Below are 15,802 nucleotides of genomic sequence, written 5' to 3'. Positions count from 1 at the left end.
AAAGTGGGACCCTCCACAAAAAAGACAATCTCAATGAAACTCTTCAGAAAATCATTGAAGACCTAGTATCTGGCAATAATAGCCATCTGAAAATGAACTATCATGTAAGCCTATCATGTCAGTAAACATGTTCCTCTTTGTTTTCTTGACTGTATGATGTATGTATGTATGTATGTTTGTGTGTGTGTGTGTGTGTGTGTGTGTGTGTGTGTGTTTTGTTTTGTTTTAGACAGGTTTCTCTGTAGCTCTGGCTGTCCTGGAACTCAGTCTGTTGACTACACTGCCCTCGAACTTAAGAAATTCACCTGCAGCTGGGCGGTCGTGGCGCACGCCTTTAATCCCAGCACTTGGGAGGCAGAGGAGGCAGGCGGATTTCTGAGTTCGAGGCCAGCCTGGTCTACAGAGTGAGTTCCAGGACCGTCAGGACTACACAGAGAAACCCTATCTCGAAAAACAAAACAAAAAGAAAAAAGAAAAAAGAAATTCACCTGCCTCTGCCTCCTAAGCGCTGGGATTAAAGACGTGCACCACCACTGCCCGGCTTTATATATTGATTTCTTGACACTTTATACTATGAGTACAGTCAAGCTAGCCTTTCACCATATACATGGAGACACACAGACATACCATACATGTAAGAATCTGGCATTGAACTCATCCTCCTGCCTCCATCTCCTAAATGCTGGGATCAGAAGCAAGCTTTGCCATACCCAACCATACAATAAACACATGAAAAAATTAGATCACCCAATTAAAAGAACTAAGATTCTGTATGGAACAAAAATCAATAAGCCAAACTCTAGGAACAAATACTTAAATCATGATAAGCACAGGGAATGAGTGCCACTCACCTATAATGCCAGCACTTAGAGCACTGAGGATAGAGAATCGTGTGTGTGTTTGTGTGTGTGTGTGTGTGTGTGTGTGTAATTTTCCTTCTTGTCCCACTAGAACCTAACTAGAAGCTCATTACAGAATAGTTGGGGGAAAGGAAATGATTGCCCTTCTACTAACAGTCTCTTGTCTAATGTCACACCTGACACAAACAATCATCCACGTGAAATTTCTAGTTTGACCAATAGCGCCTACAAAGAATGAACAATTTCTAAATCACTCAGTGTAGCTGTAGGCAAAGAATCTATATTTACCTTTAGGCGAAGATCTAGAAAAATGCTTGGTTTGGGATCCTTCTTTTACACAAGTGCCTTAATTTTTTACTTTCCTAAGTACTTTTGTGTTAGTTATTTGATTTTTCACATATGGAAAGATAATGTATAGGAACTAGTGAGTTGCTTCTAACTTGTACTGGGGACAAGATCCTTGGGGCTCACAAGTAGCCTAGCCTACTTGGCAAGCTTCAGATCCCAATGAGACTCTGTCTCAATCAGGGACAGCTTCTGAGTTAGGATGCTGGAACCTCTGGCTTCCACGTGCATGCAAACAAACACATATACACATATAACATTAATAATATTCAAGAGAATGAGGCAGGGGGGGTAGCAAGTTCAAAACCAGCTTAAACTAATAACCTTATGTTAAAGGGAGGACAGGCTGAGGCAGACTCAGCTGACTTCCACAGGTTAAAAAGGTCAGCCTAAGCTGGACAGTGGTGGCGCACGCCTTTAATCCCAGCACTTGGGAGACAGAGGAGGCAGGCAGATTTCTGAGTTCGAGGCCAGCCTGGTCTACAGAGTGAGTTCCAGGACAGCCAGGGATATACAGAGAAAACCTGTCTCGAAAAACCAAAAAAAAAAAAAAAAAAAAAAAAAAAAAGGTCAGCCTATTGCATAAACCAAGTCCAGGTACTGCCACAGCTGTGTATTGAAACCCCATCTCAGAAACAACTACAAAAGAGTAAGCAATGAAAGAACTACATTATAGGTGTCTGGGTTGGCAGAACAGCTACATCTAAGAAAAAAGTATAATATTAATTTTTTTAAGATTTATTTTTATGGGCTGGAGAGATGGCTCAGCAGTTAAGAGCACTGACTGCTCTTCCAGAGGTCCTGAGTTCAATTCCCAGCAACCACATGGTGGTTCACAACCATCTGTAATGGGATCTGATGCCCTCTTCTGGTGTGTCTGAAAACAGCTACAGTGTACTCATGTGCATAAAATAAATAACTTTAAAAAAAGCTTTATTTGTATTTATTTAATGTATGAGTGCTCTATCTGCATGTACACCTGTATGCCAGAAGAGTGCATCGGATCCCATTGTAGATGGCTATAAGCCGTGTGGTTGCTGGGAATTAAACTCAGAACCTTTGGACGAGCAGGCAGTGTGCTCTTAACTGCTGAGCCATCTCTCCAATCCCATGTTAATTTCTAAAAACTAAATGTACATGAAATCTGCCCAAGATTTTGATAATACTGTATGTGCATTAAAGTGGACAAAGTCAAAAATTTTGTGTTCAATAATATTGCTAAATTTGCTAAGTGAGAAATAAGACCATTATAGAGCCATTCTTACTCAGAACAATTCTGAGGGATAAAGGATAAACATTTAACTTCTCACTTGGTAACCATAACACAAATCATTCTATATAAAACCATTATCCCTAATCATCACAAAACAAGTACTTTTAATTGTTGTTTTGCAGGGTTTCTCTGTGTAGCCCTGGCTAGCCTTAAACTCAGAAGTCACCTCTGCCCCTTGAACGCTGAGATTAAAGGTGTGCAAGACCAGATCCAACAGAATGAAACTGCTGGCATCAGGGCCATTCTACCTAGAGAACCGAGCCAATCTGTCCAGTTCTAATCTGCACCAGTTCTAATCCACCGTAAGGTGGTTCTGAACAGCTGCATAGAGGCAGCTGCCCTCCACAACACTGGCACATTCACTCACATAGCAAATGTCAGATCTGGGGACTTACAATCAGTGCTCAGGATCTACTTGCCTTGATTATCTACAATCTACACACTGTCCAGACTCACGAAAAAACTAAACTTTGAGCTTAAGATTTTAAAATGCACTCAGGAGACTGAACCAGTAGGATTGCTCCAAGTTCAAGGCTAACTAGAGACAAAGACCAGGTTCCCAAAATAAACATACCTGCTTTCCTAAAACCAAATAATCTGATTTCATAATAGGCTCAAGTTTCATGATAACACGAGTTTACTTCGGTGTTAACGGATCATTTGCAATACTATGGAAAGGGAAAAGGGATGTGAGCCACCGTGTTTCTCATGAGGAAAACTAATGAACTTTCCTGCAATTAAAATACATATAATATACAAAATACCCAGGAGAATCTTAGTCTTGTGAACACAATTCCCATGAGAAGGGTCTCCTCTGATACATGCAAAGAGTACTACGTGGTGGGCACGTTCAGAGCTGCTAAGGTCACTAAAGGTAAAGTAAACTGTCCACTGACAAATGCAGAGTACAGTAAGAAATAAGCCAACCCCAACAAATCAAATTAAAATTAGGAAAATACTAAGACTGAAACTGAGTCACAGACCATTTCTCTCCTCCATGTTAATAAAGGATTGGTTCTGGGACCTCTCTTATACAGATAAACAAAACCAGTAACTTCCTTCTACAAAGTACTGGATTATAGATACATATTACATGTTTATATACTATACAGGTGATATATAAACATGTCATATATAACCTTTATCCTTCTATACTTTAAAAATGCAAACCCCATGAAATGGTTGTTCTGCTATATTTGGTGAATTAGGACGGGAGTCCTTACATGTTTAGTATAAATGCAACTTTTGTGTATTTTCAGTTGAATCCTATGGGTGTATAGAGCGAACTATGTACTAATATGTAATAAAATCATTTCTCGCCGGGCGTTGGTGGCGCACACCTTTAATCCCAGCACTTGGGAGGCAGAGGCAAGCGGATTTCTGAGTTCGAGGCCAGCCTGGTCTACAGAGTGAGTTCCAGGACAGCCAGGGCTATACAGAGAAACCTTGTCTCGAAAAACCAAAAAAAAAAAAAAAAAAAAAAAAAAAAAAAAACTAAAATCATTTCTCTACTAGTCACATGGGCTAACATGCTATGGAAGTATTTGCAACAGAGCACAAGGAATCTTTTAAATACCTAAATCTGATGATCTAAGTGGACTTGCCAACATCTAACTATGCTGGGAAGCAGAATGACTTCACTGTACAGCAGCCAGTCAACAAAGCAACTCACTCTGCGGTGTAAAGACCGAAGGAAATGAAGGCAGCCATCTCAGCCCAAGCCCTTGAATTGCATCCATGCACCTGGACACTCACAGGGGGCCAGATTTCAAGGCATACTCACAAAAAGACTGAGTCAGCAGTCAGGGAAGGCGTCCCTACGGTTAATCAACATTGAACTGAGCTGAGCGGAAACTACCAAAGATGAAAGAAATCCAAAGGAAACCCAAAGAGCAACCCTGCTGCTGCAAGAAACATAGTAAAGGGTTGAGAAAGGCTTTCACCTTAGAAGAGATCAAAGCAGATATGTATCTGAGAAGACAGATTCAAACTCTGGGGGAGAGACACACTGTAGGAGATCAGTCCAGAGAAAAGAGCCTTTCTTTCCTAGGTAAGCAACATGTTCTAATTTGCTCAAGACTATTCATTTCAAGTATGCTTGCTGCCTCTTCCAGAGGACTCAGGTTCAGAGGACTCAGGTTCAGAGGACTCAGGTTCAGTGCCAGCAACCACACATGGCAGCTCACAACCAACTAGCTACAACCTGAAGAATCGAACACTCTCTTTTGGCCTCCGAAAGCACCAGGCACTAACACATATGCAAAGTCTCCTGAGGGCTGGAGGCATGGCCCACGGCTGAGGGGAAGAGTGCTTGATGTGCAGAGTTCAGATAGCAGCCCACACCTGCCGCACATAGCTGGAAGCACAGTGCTGTGGAGGTGGGGCTGACAGGGTTAGGGATCACTGCGCCTCACTCACCCTCGCCTAGCCAGGTTCAGTCAGTGTCTCAGAAGGAATCATAAGGAACAGAGTGATCTATGGGGCAGGCCACCTCAAGTCTTTTTCTTTGGTGTCTACTCATGCAGACGTGAGTACACACACACACACACACACACACACCTACATAACACTTGCCCAGCTACCCCACTGTACACAAAGCTCGGCCTCAAGCACCAGCACAGCAAATGTAAAGACTTCTTTCCCTCGCTGTCAACATTCTTGTGGCTTAATCCATGATCTGTGTCCACTCCCTCACTGGCAGCTGGCGCCTTAACTCCACTGCATCTCACTAACACCAGGCTCTCCCTACAATAAAAACCATCTCTCAGGCACTAAGACAACACTCGCTTTTCAGGCTTCTCTAACCTAACTAACTCCTTTTCTCTGATTATTACAGACCACGTGCACTGAGTCTTGCCCATCTTCTGCCTTGCTGCCAGTACCTCAGAGTTCTACATTGCCTGCTGACATCTCAAAGTCCAAATGGCACTATGTCATGACTACCCAGAGCAGGACCCTTCAAAAGAGCCTTCCCTGGCCCCTGTCGGCCCTGGCTACTTCCTAGCCCACGTCCACTCAGGGTTTCACACCCACCTCCTCTCTTTCCTGAAAACCTCGGGCCAAGGGCTACCTTCATCTTTCCAATGTCCTACAGCTCTTCTTGTCTGTTTATGTCTATGATACAGCTAGGTCTGTGTCACTCTTCTAAGATTCCTGAGGTCCCACAGGACTAACATGCTATCCTCAACCTTCCATTTATACACCCTAGTTACATGAATTTCTGGTTCTCAGGGAAATTGCATACTAATTTTTTCCATTGAGAAATGAAATTCTTCTTTACCAGCCAATCCCTAGTTCCACATCAGTGTCTCCCCAGGTCCTGAAGGGCTCTTTCCAATTTTCTCAGGACTCCTCATGAGCCTTGGGTGAGGTGAGAGAGCTCCCTGAGAGAGGGGTGGCTGTCCCAGCACTCACTGCTAGACATCACAATACTTTTAACACTGGCTTTCTGGCTCCCATTCCAGACTGTAAGCAACACAATGGGGACAGTGTCCTACTCTGTTCCCACCACCTGCTGCAAAGACTTAACACTTAGTCTGTTCCAGTGTGTGCTGAATACGAAATGGAAGCAGATTTCAGTCATGGATATTAAAGATTTAGAGAGGTATTAATTTCTCCTAAATTATTAACTCATTGAGTAGGAAGGCAGTTTTGTATGAAAGAGAAAAGAAACCTTATAATTTACTCTCACCCATTTCTTAAGAAAAAATATATTTATTTTATTTGGGGATGGAGCAATGGCTCCGTGGTTAAGAGCACTGGCTACTCTTCTAAAGGACTCTGGTTCAATCACCCATATGGCAGCTCCAATAGTCTATACCTCTACGTCCTGGAGAGCCGACGTCCTCTTCTGGTATGTGGCACACAGACATATCCATGTGGGCAAAACACCCATACACATAAAACTATTTTTAATTTTAAGATACTTAAAAGATTTATTTTGTTCTTAATTTAGTGTGTGTATGAAAGTGCCTATGAAGGCTAGGTGTTGGATTCCCTGGAGCATGAGTTACCGATGGTTGGCTGCCACCCAGTGTGGGTACTAGGAGAGCTGAGTCCTCTGGAGGAGCAAAACCTCCCCATAACCACTGAGCCATCTTTCCAGCCCCATCCTCACCTACTTCTTATTAGCAAGTAACACTCTCAGTATTTCAAATGCTCTCTAAATTGCTACGCACCCTCCTGACAAAATCCAAAATTACCTCCTTGAACACTATCAAAACCAGGAAAACCACAGTTGGTACCACTACCAAAAGCAGCACCCTACCACCCTGAAAGTCTTTGGTCCCGTGTAAGACTTCTAGTCCGAATATCAGATGCTGTGTGACACTGCTTCCTGTCTGTCAGGAAACCTAAAAAGCCATACAGCTCAGCCCTGCTATGACTGAATCAGTGTGTAAAAGGCCAGGAGACTGTTAGATGGAGCAATCACCACTGCATCTCCACCATTCATTCATGTGAGTGACCCCAGGGCCTCTCCCCCTCATCATCAGCAGGGTTATCACAGTGCTTACATGATGGTTATCGGTAAATCTTCTAGTTCAGTGTTTGACAACCAGAACAGAATAGAGGGGAAGTTAACTGTCAGCTTTTTGTCCAGCATCACAGGAAACTCAAACCCTCCAGACTGCCCTTTATCAACAGAATGAGCTGATGAGGGCAGATGCTCCATCTAACTGCAAAACCTTCCTGCTTCTATCAATAGATCCAAATGAATCGAAAGCAACATAAACGGAACATTCTTAACAGACCAAGCAAGCAGGTTAGCTGAGGAGAGCCTTATGACTGAGGCTCAGGCACAAATGACATGATTAGACTTTGATCCCAGTGTAGACAGGAAGCTTTTACTCTCCGTTAGCACCGTAAACAATAGCATAAGAATGCCAAGAACAAAAATCAGCTTCCAAAAACTTAGCTTCTGCTGCTAGGACCAAATATTCGTAAAACTGCCATGTCTTTACCCAGTGGTTAATACTTAGCTAGCAAATTATGCAACATTTATTAGTAACCTGATACTGTTTGCCAGAAGGCTCCTGGATGCTCATGGCACTCTCTGGCCTGAGAAACTGGCTAGCTTGCTGTCAGTGAAAAGGTTTTTTTCTTTGGTTATAGCAGTCGATGGGGGCCAGTACAGGCTCCTGTCATATCTGTAAAATGTCCTGCTAACTCATGGCACTGAACACATTTACTGCCATTAAAAATGTCAATAAAAAGTACATAACAAAAATTACCTGCCTATATCATAAACTCCTCTTTTTATTATTAATGACAAATACAATTCTTTAGAACTTTACCATTTTCTCCATTTTAACATGTTTTATGGGGTAGAGGGAAGTGGGAGGTGAAGTCAGAGGACAGCTGGAGTCTGGCCTGGCCTGCCATGGGCCCTGGGGATCAGACTCAGGAAAAAGGTGCCTTCACCTGCTAAGCCATCTCACTGGCTGAGTTTTGTTTTCCTGGGACAAATTCTCACTACTCTGCAACCCAGGCCAGCCATCTCTGAACTCAAGTGATCCTCCTGCCTCTCAGCTGAAGCACAAGAATTACTAACTAGCGTGAGCCATCATACCTGGTCCTTGGATCTCTTAATTCTAGGGGACAGATGGATAATTTTTATTTTCTACTTAGTGTCTTTTTTCTCATTTCTGTTTTTGTATAATTTCTATTTTTAACATTGTGTATGGGCTCGCAGATACTCATGTGCCAGTCTTTGTGTGGAGGCCAGAAGACAGGTCTCAGGAGTTGGTCCTCTCCTCCCATAGGTTCCAAAATTGAACTAGGGTCACCAGACTTGAACACCAAGTCCTTTTACTTGCTGAGGCCCTCATCAATCCTAAAAATATTTAAGTCCCCAAATATCTTTGTCATACAAGTACATTGAAAGAAAGCTGGTTAGTAGCCATTTTTGGATCCTAGAAACAATGAATGAGGTTATCTATCCTCTATTCTCTGTAACGGGCTAACAGCTGAGGCTCAGATCATGTGTGCATGACATAAACCTTTAACTTAGGCTTATCAGGGGTAATGGCTAAACAAATCAAAGAACACACCAAACCAACGACTTCAAAGGAAAGAAGGCATACTTTTATTATGCTGCATGTACACAAACAATTCCAAAGGTAGTTTACTCCCTACCCTCTTTTGCAAGAACTGCAAGGAAGGGTCTTGACAGTCTAGTTACTCGGGGCCTGTTGTTTCCTGGACTTTCACATCAGTTTAAAAGGTTTAATCAAAGGCCCATGTGTTAAAGACTTGTCCGAGCTGTACTGGATTCAAAAGAAGCCTGCCTGAGGTCCCAGGGATCAACAACATATAAGCGGTTAGCAGATTCCAGCAGAACCAAGAAATTTCCCTAAATGGTTCTGGAATTTGGTTTGGTGAGAAGGTGTTATTTGTTTGCTTGTTGGTTTGTTCATTTGGAAGATTTTTGGGGATAAGGTCTCCATGGTTGTTTGAATGAAAATGTCCCCAAAGGCTCATAGGGAGTAGCACTTTGGGGAGGTGAAGTCTTTTTAGATAGAGCAGGGATGACTTTGTTGGAGGAAGTGTGTTCCTGGGGTTGAGCTTTGGGGTTTGAGAAAATGGTGTTGCTTTACAGCATAGAAACCCTAAGACAGGGCTGGAGAGATGGCTCAGAGGTTAAGAGCACTCTGGCTGCTCTTCCAGAGGTCCTGAGTTCAATTCAATTCCCAGCACCCATATGGTGGCTCACAACCATATGTAACGGGATCGGATGCCCTCTTCTGGCATGCAGCCATACATGCAGATAAAGCACTCATACACATAAAATAAAGACATCTTTAAAAAAAAAAAGAAAGAAACCCTAAGACAGTCTCTGTAACTCAGGCTGACCTCAAACTTCAACGCTTTCCAAATGCAGGCATTACAGAAGCCCACAACACCAGGACCAACAGATTCTTGTCTAAGGTATATTAAGGAACCAAAGAATGGTTTTTCAAGATAAGACTTCTCTGTGTAGCTCTAGCTATTCTGTAACTCTTTCTGTAGATCAGGCTGGCCTAGAACTCAGAGATACACCTGCCTCTGCCTGTGGAGTGCTAGAATTAAAACCATGAACCACCACCACTGCTGGGCTCTAATACGTGATTTTTTTAAAACTATAGTACAACTGTTTCCTTAATAAGTCTGCCTAAATAGTAATTATTCCATAAACATTGGCTCAAAGTAAAAACAGATTTTTAAGCAAATTCAAGAGCCACATGGACTCAAACCAACAATGAAACAATCTTTTTCATTTTCCAAATTATACTTCTTTTATTGTTCAAAAGTAACTTATTTAAAAGATGATGGGATACTCACTAGCCCTCTCACTAGACACTAATAGAAATGATATATACCAGGCATGGTGGCACAAGCCTTTTACCCCAGTGTTTGGGAGGTCCAGGCCAGAGGATCTGAGTCTGAGGTCAGCCAACGTGACATGGTGACAACCTATTTCACAAAGGAAAGTGATTGCTGGGCTGTGAGATGGCTCTGCTGATGAAGGGGCTTGTTAGCCTGGCAACCCCACGTGAATCTTCAGAACCAGTGGAAAGGTAGGTAGGAATCACTGAGCCCACAGATCTGTCCTCAGACCTCCACATACTAGCCCGAGAATGCACATACCCACAAACTCAAAACTAATAAACAAGATGGGTGTGACGGCACAAACATTTGTGATACAGAGGCAGGCAGATCTCTGTAAATTCAAGGCCAGCCAGCCCGTTCTACACAGTAAATTCCAGACCAGCCAAGGCTCTTATAAGAGGTCCTATCTCAAAAAAATACAATTAAATTAAGGTCATTATTACACTGAAAAAGATTTAAGGTAATTTTCCAGTAAAAAATAAACAGGCTTATCTGTAACTTTAATACCTGGTATGTGTAGCCAATCCCCAAAAACGACTGGGAAAGGAGTAGCCCAGCGAAAAACAGAAAAAATGGAGTAGAGAAAGGCTATGGTGACATGTGTTTCCCAAAGCAACTAAATCATTAGAAAACCAAGCCTACAACCAAAAGGGCTTGAGATTGAAGGGCAAGGGCTCAAGAAACTGTATCAGCAATTTCAAAAACCTGCAACAAAATTTCCAAAAGTTTTCTAGGAATATATCCCAGGAGACTATACCGGCTAGCTTTGGTCAACTTGACACAAACTTAAGACATATCTGGGAAGAAGGAGTCTCAGCAGTGTTTCTCCATGCTCCTGCTTGAGTTCCTGCCTAGCTTTCCCCATGATGGAGTTTAATCTGGAGGTGAAATAAACCTTCTCCTCCAAGTTGTTTCTGGTCAGTGTCTTATCACAGCAATAGAAAGCAAATAAAGAACTGTCAAAGAAACAGTATATCAAAAATCAACAGCAATAAATGCTAGAAGACAGAGGAACAAAACAGCACTCTCTTGGACCAAGACAAAATGTTAAAATAACCTTGCCCAACTATTAATCAGATATAAGACAGTTATTCTCAGATATCCAGACAATTTCCTGCTGTCCTTTCCACTTAAGTTACTGAAAAGATGTTATCCAACAGAGTTCTCAACAAAACCAAAGGAAAATATATGATCCAGACAAACCTGGAACACAACCCAATACATCAGCAAACAAGACACCTTAAAAACAGATGTGATGACATACACCTTTAATTCTAGCCCTTAAGAGGCAGAGGAAAGCTCTGGAAATACCAGGCCAGGCCAGGCAGAGAGAGTCCTTGTCTTATTAAAAAAAAAAAAAAAAAAAAAAAAAAAAAAAAAAACAGAGTACAAAGTAAGAAAGATTTATATAACAGATTAATGATTAAGTATCTTCAAAGGTTTGCAGATATGAAGGTAATTTGCTTTTTTAATCAGAAAGAAAAATGAACAATTTAGGAACAAAACTGTACAAGACATGACAGGGTCCAAATAAAAAGGAATTAACATTAGCATGGTTTGAGAAAATTGTGGTGGTGCATGCCTTTAATCCTAGAACTTGGGAGGCAGAGGCAGGTGGCTCTCTGTGTCTGATCTACAAATGGAAGGTCCAGAACAACCAGGACCGTTACACAGAGAAACCTTGTCTCAAAAACAAAATGGGAATACACCTGATCCTGACACTTCAAGTATATACTGTAACACAAATCTAGAAAAATATAAACCCAACATGCTACTTGGTATTGTGAGATCTTCAACTGTCTGTTTCAGACACACTTGACCGTGCTCTTCCTTCCCTACTTAGCCTTATTCCCCGTTCATACCTTGTTTTATCACCTAAATTATACCGTATGCTCTATCATACATCAATAATCCCACATGACCTTTTTCAGTTTTTAATCCTACTTAAGCCAAGAGATGATTGATCCATATCATTTACAACTACGGTCAGCCAGGTGGCAGTATTGCTGCTGTGTAGAAAACCATCAATGGTTTATCTTCTAGAAAGACTACCAGAGCCACAGCATCAAAATGCCTCAGATCACAAGACAGTTTTTGTTTGCTAGCTATATGGCTTCCCCCACTGTACCCTAAAACTAGGACATTGGTTATTTATTTAATCTGTGACCTCAACACATGAAACAGTAACTGGTACGTACCAGATGTTTGATCTGTGTAACATTTTAACATCTCTGAAATTGCCAATGGGCCCAAGACAAGGGCTGGCCTTGATTTTGTTTTTCTTTTTTACTAATACAAACAATAATGGCCAAGTTTTACAAGCAATGACACATAAGATTTTAAAAAATGTAGTAAAGAGAAAAAAAAGGCGAGGCACACCTTTAACAAGGTTTCTCTGTGTAGCCCTGGCTGTCCTGGAACTCACTCTGTAGACCAGGCTAGCCTCGAACTCAGAAATCTGCCTACCTCTGCCTCCCAAATACAGAGATTAAAGGTCAGCACCTCTGTGGCCACCACAACCTGAGGGTAAGGTGCATCTTTTTTTTTTTTAAGATTTATTTATTTTACTTAATGAGTACACTGTAGCTGTTGTAGCTGTCTTCAAACACACCAGAAGAGGGCATCAGATCCCATTACACAAAGTTTTGAGCCACCATGTGCTTGCTGGGAATCGAACTCAGGACCTCTGGAAAAGCAGTCAGTCAGTGCTCGGAACTGCTGAGCCATCTCTCCAGTCCCCAAGGTGCACCTTTAATCCCAGCTCTAAGGAGATAAAAGACAGGCAGATATCTGGGAGTTCTAGGCCATCCAGGACTAAATAATTGAGGTTCTATCTTAAAAGAAAAAAAAAAAGGAAGATAAAGATAGCATCAGCAACTGAATATCCATCCATCTCAAAGAAGAAGGAAGGAGTAAAGACAGGGGAAGGGGCGGGGGAGGACAAAATAACTTTGAGCATAGTAGTATGTGCCTTAAATCCAGTTAGGAGGCAGAGGCAATTGGATCTCTGATTTGGGGACAGACCAGCATGGTCTACAGAGAGCTCCAAGCTAGCCAGTGAGACTGTCTCAAAGAACAAACAGGGCTAGAGAGAGCTACCTCAGCACTGAATGTTCTCCCAGTGCACCCAGGTTCCATTCCCAGCACCCACGTGGTGGCTCACGTCTATAACTCTAGTTCCAAAGGATCCTACGCCCTCTTCTGGCCGCTGTGGGAACCAGGAATACACGTGGCCAGACAAGTATGAGGGCAAAACACCCTAACACTTCAAAGATGGGTGGGCAAGCCTGTGAATCCTGGTTGCCGCAGGAGTGTCACTTTAGGTCAAGAGATGCAGACAGCTTGGGGAAGAGAGTGATTTCTTGTCTCAAAAACAAAAGAGAGGCAAGCAAATGTTCATTCTAACCCAGCCTACATACTACTTTCTATTACCACATTCATTCTTACAGATCTTTACATATCTGACAAGGGAGTATACACAATCCTAGAGAAGGGGAGACAGGGAAATAAAAAGGTTCGGATGTACAGAAAGATATCCCGGGCAAACAAGTCTGAATCAGATACCTACCCCAAAATATGCTGGCAGTGGCGAAAAGACATGAATTCCAAACAGAAATTTAGTAACTCTCTAAAGCTTGACACCAGTACTTGTTGCACACAGACAGTTACACATTTTACCCATAAGAAAATCAAGGAAAAGGACAGCAAAGGTGTACCCTGGTCCGAAAACTCAGCTCCCATTAGGATTACAAGCTCAACCCAAATCAACACATCTCATACACGGAACCCTTTGACCTTCCACGGCCTGCTGACTGCACCACAGACCGAGGGGTACGGAGTCCCCAGCATGGTTTCTAGTTAAGAGACTACTTTATAAGAGGACTAAATCGAGGAAGAGAGCGCTACTGCCTACAGGGTGGGCGATCGGCCACTCAAAGGACGACAGTCGTGGCCTATGAAAGCCCAGTTTAAGGAATCTGGTGCGCAGAACACCCAAGGATCAGGACGCCACCAGAGGACATCCTAGTGCAAAGGAAACTCCCCAGAGAGGAAACCCAACTAGCCCTGGGCCAAAGGCGTGCAGCTCAGTCCCCGCCCTTCCCGCGCGGGGAAGACTGGCGCAGATCGCAGGCAAAATGTCACAGGGCCAAGACTGAGCGCGCCAAAGCAAGACCCACCCCCGGGAGCCGCGGACGCTCCGGGCCGGTCCCTCCCCTTCCTCCGCCCGCCTAGAACTCATTCATTCTTCGGCGGTTGGCGAGTCCACCCAGCCCAGCCGCCCCGGCCCAGCAAACCCACCAGATGCTTTGTCTCCCACCAGCCGGAAACACGGGCGCGCACTCGAGCGCGCGCAATGGCATCAGCTCCCCATACCCGGGGCCTGCAGATGGATGGATCTGGGGTCCGAGGTGAAGTCCCAGACCCAGCCACCTAGAAATGATCGCCACGACCCCACAGTCTCCACAACTCGACCACCATCCAAGGGACCCCTGTTTAGTTCTAGATCACTAGATACCACACTCTGCTTTCAAGACAGAGGGGCCCAGTCCCCTTCGGAAGGCCAAGGTACCTGGCCTGTGCTGTCCCTCCCAGGAGTACAGCGACCAGTGGGGTCCCGAAGCCTCTCGGCGTTGACAATCCAGCCGGTACTCACTTGAGCAGCAGCTGGTCGTGCTCGGCCTTGAACTTGCCCAGCTCGATCTGTAGCTTGGCGCGCTCGCGGGCCGTGTCGTCCAGAGCACGGCGTGCGTCGGCCAGCTCGGTCTCGTAGAGAGCCTTGAGCCCGGTGAGCTCCCGGCCGCGCACCTCCTCACGCTCGGTCACCTGCAGCTGCAGCGCGCTGTTCTCCGTCTCCAAGCTGCGCACCTTATCGATGTACACCGCCAGGCGGTCGTTGAGCTCACGCAGCTCCTCTTTCTCCTGCAGCCGCGACAGGCGCGTGGGGCTGAGCGGCGTGGCGGGGGCGCTGGCGCGGCTGCCCGCCCGCTGCGGCACGGGGGTCGCGGTCGCCATGGCGGGCGGCGGGACCGAAGGTACAAACCACAGGCCGGTGAAGACGGAGTGTACCTGGGATGGCGGCGGCGGGGTTACCGCACAAAGAGCGAAGCGGGAGGGCCGCGATCGCCCGCCGGACGCCCTTTGTGAGTGTACACGCACACTCGCAAACGCGCGCGGGAAGAGGCCAGGGCAGCAGGGAGACCGAAACGGGTGTGCGCGGCGGACGCGAGTATCCCGCCCGCAGCACTTTGTTTCCTCTCCGGCTGCTCAGAGCGGCAGGCAGGCCGGGGAGGAGGGCGGCGAGAGGCGGGCAGGAGGCGAGGCGCGGGGGGCGGAGGTGGCACGGGCCGCGCTCCGCAACATGGCGGAGCCCCACGTGACCGCCGCCGACCAATGGCGAGCCGCCGGCGCGCCCCTGCGGCTTGGGGGTCCGGCCTGGAAATTCAAAATCTGACCCTCGGGCAACCGTCGGCCTCGCGCTCCGAGCTGGGCGTGGCGGGGAGGGGCGCCCCGAACTGCTCGCTCCTAACCCGGAACCCAGCGCCCGCCGGGTCTCGTGGAGTCCCGTGGGGACCCCTGGAAGGGCTGGGCCTGCGGATGGCGGGAAAGAGCCGGAGGCTTCCGGGGCGGGTCCGCGCCGCCTCCTGCTGCCCGCGGTTCAGGGAAATTCAAAAGTAAACGAGAACGACCACGGCGGTCTACGGACGACGCAACCTCACCCCGGGGCCTGACCGAAATGGATTCCTGCCGTCCCAGCTCCCAGCTCCCAGCTCTGCTTGCTGGTCCCAAGTGCTTGCCCATATTTTTCTCTAGGATGGAAAACGGTCCGCGGGAGCACTTGGAAGGCAACGGATTGTTTATCATTAAAAAAAAAAAAGCAGCATTGATTTTTAAATCATTGGCTACGAGTACAGATGGGCGGTCCCTGGTCCGTCTCTTGGTATGCGGTTTTGTAAAA

The 15,802-nt window shown here is 45.2% G+C and overlaps 1 protein-coding gene across 1 annotated transcript in view; it reads right to left on the bottom strand.

Moving 5' to 3' along the window:
* The window catches only part of Lmnb1 (lamin B1), a 42,593-nt gene extending 27,411 nt beyond the window's left edge, over positions 1-15,182 (bottom strand). The window contains exon 1 of the mRNA XM_028777207.1: positions 14,501-15,182. Within this exon, the coding sequence (XP_028633040.1) occupies positions 14,501-14,859 (359 nt within the window). The 5' untranslated portion in view covers positions 14,860-15,182. The remainder of the gene's footprint in view (positions 1-14,500) is intronic.
* Between the last annotated feature and the right edge of the window lie 620 nt (positions 15,183-15,802).

The sequence above is a fragment of the Grammomys surdaster genome, unplaced genomic scaffold (genome assembly GCF_004785775.1).
Source record: "Grammomys surdaster isolate TR1022 unplaced genomic scaffold, NIH_TR_1.0 278, whole genome shotgun sequence".
NCBI lineage: Eukaryota > Metazoa > Chordata > Mammalia > Rodentia > Muridae > Grammomys > Grammomys surdaster.
The sequence above is the reverse complement of the archived record's forward strand: the minus strand, read 5'-3'. Positions and strand labels throughout refer to the sequence as shown.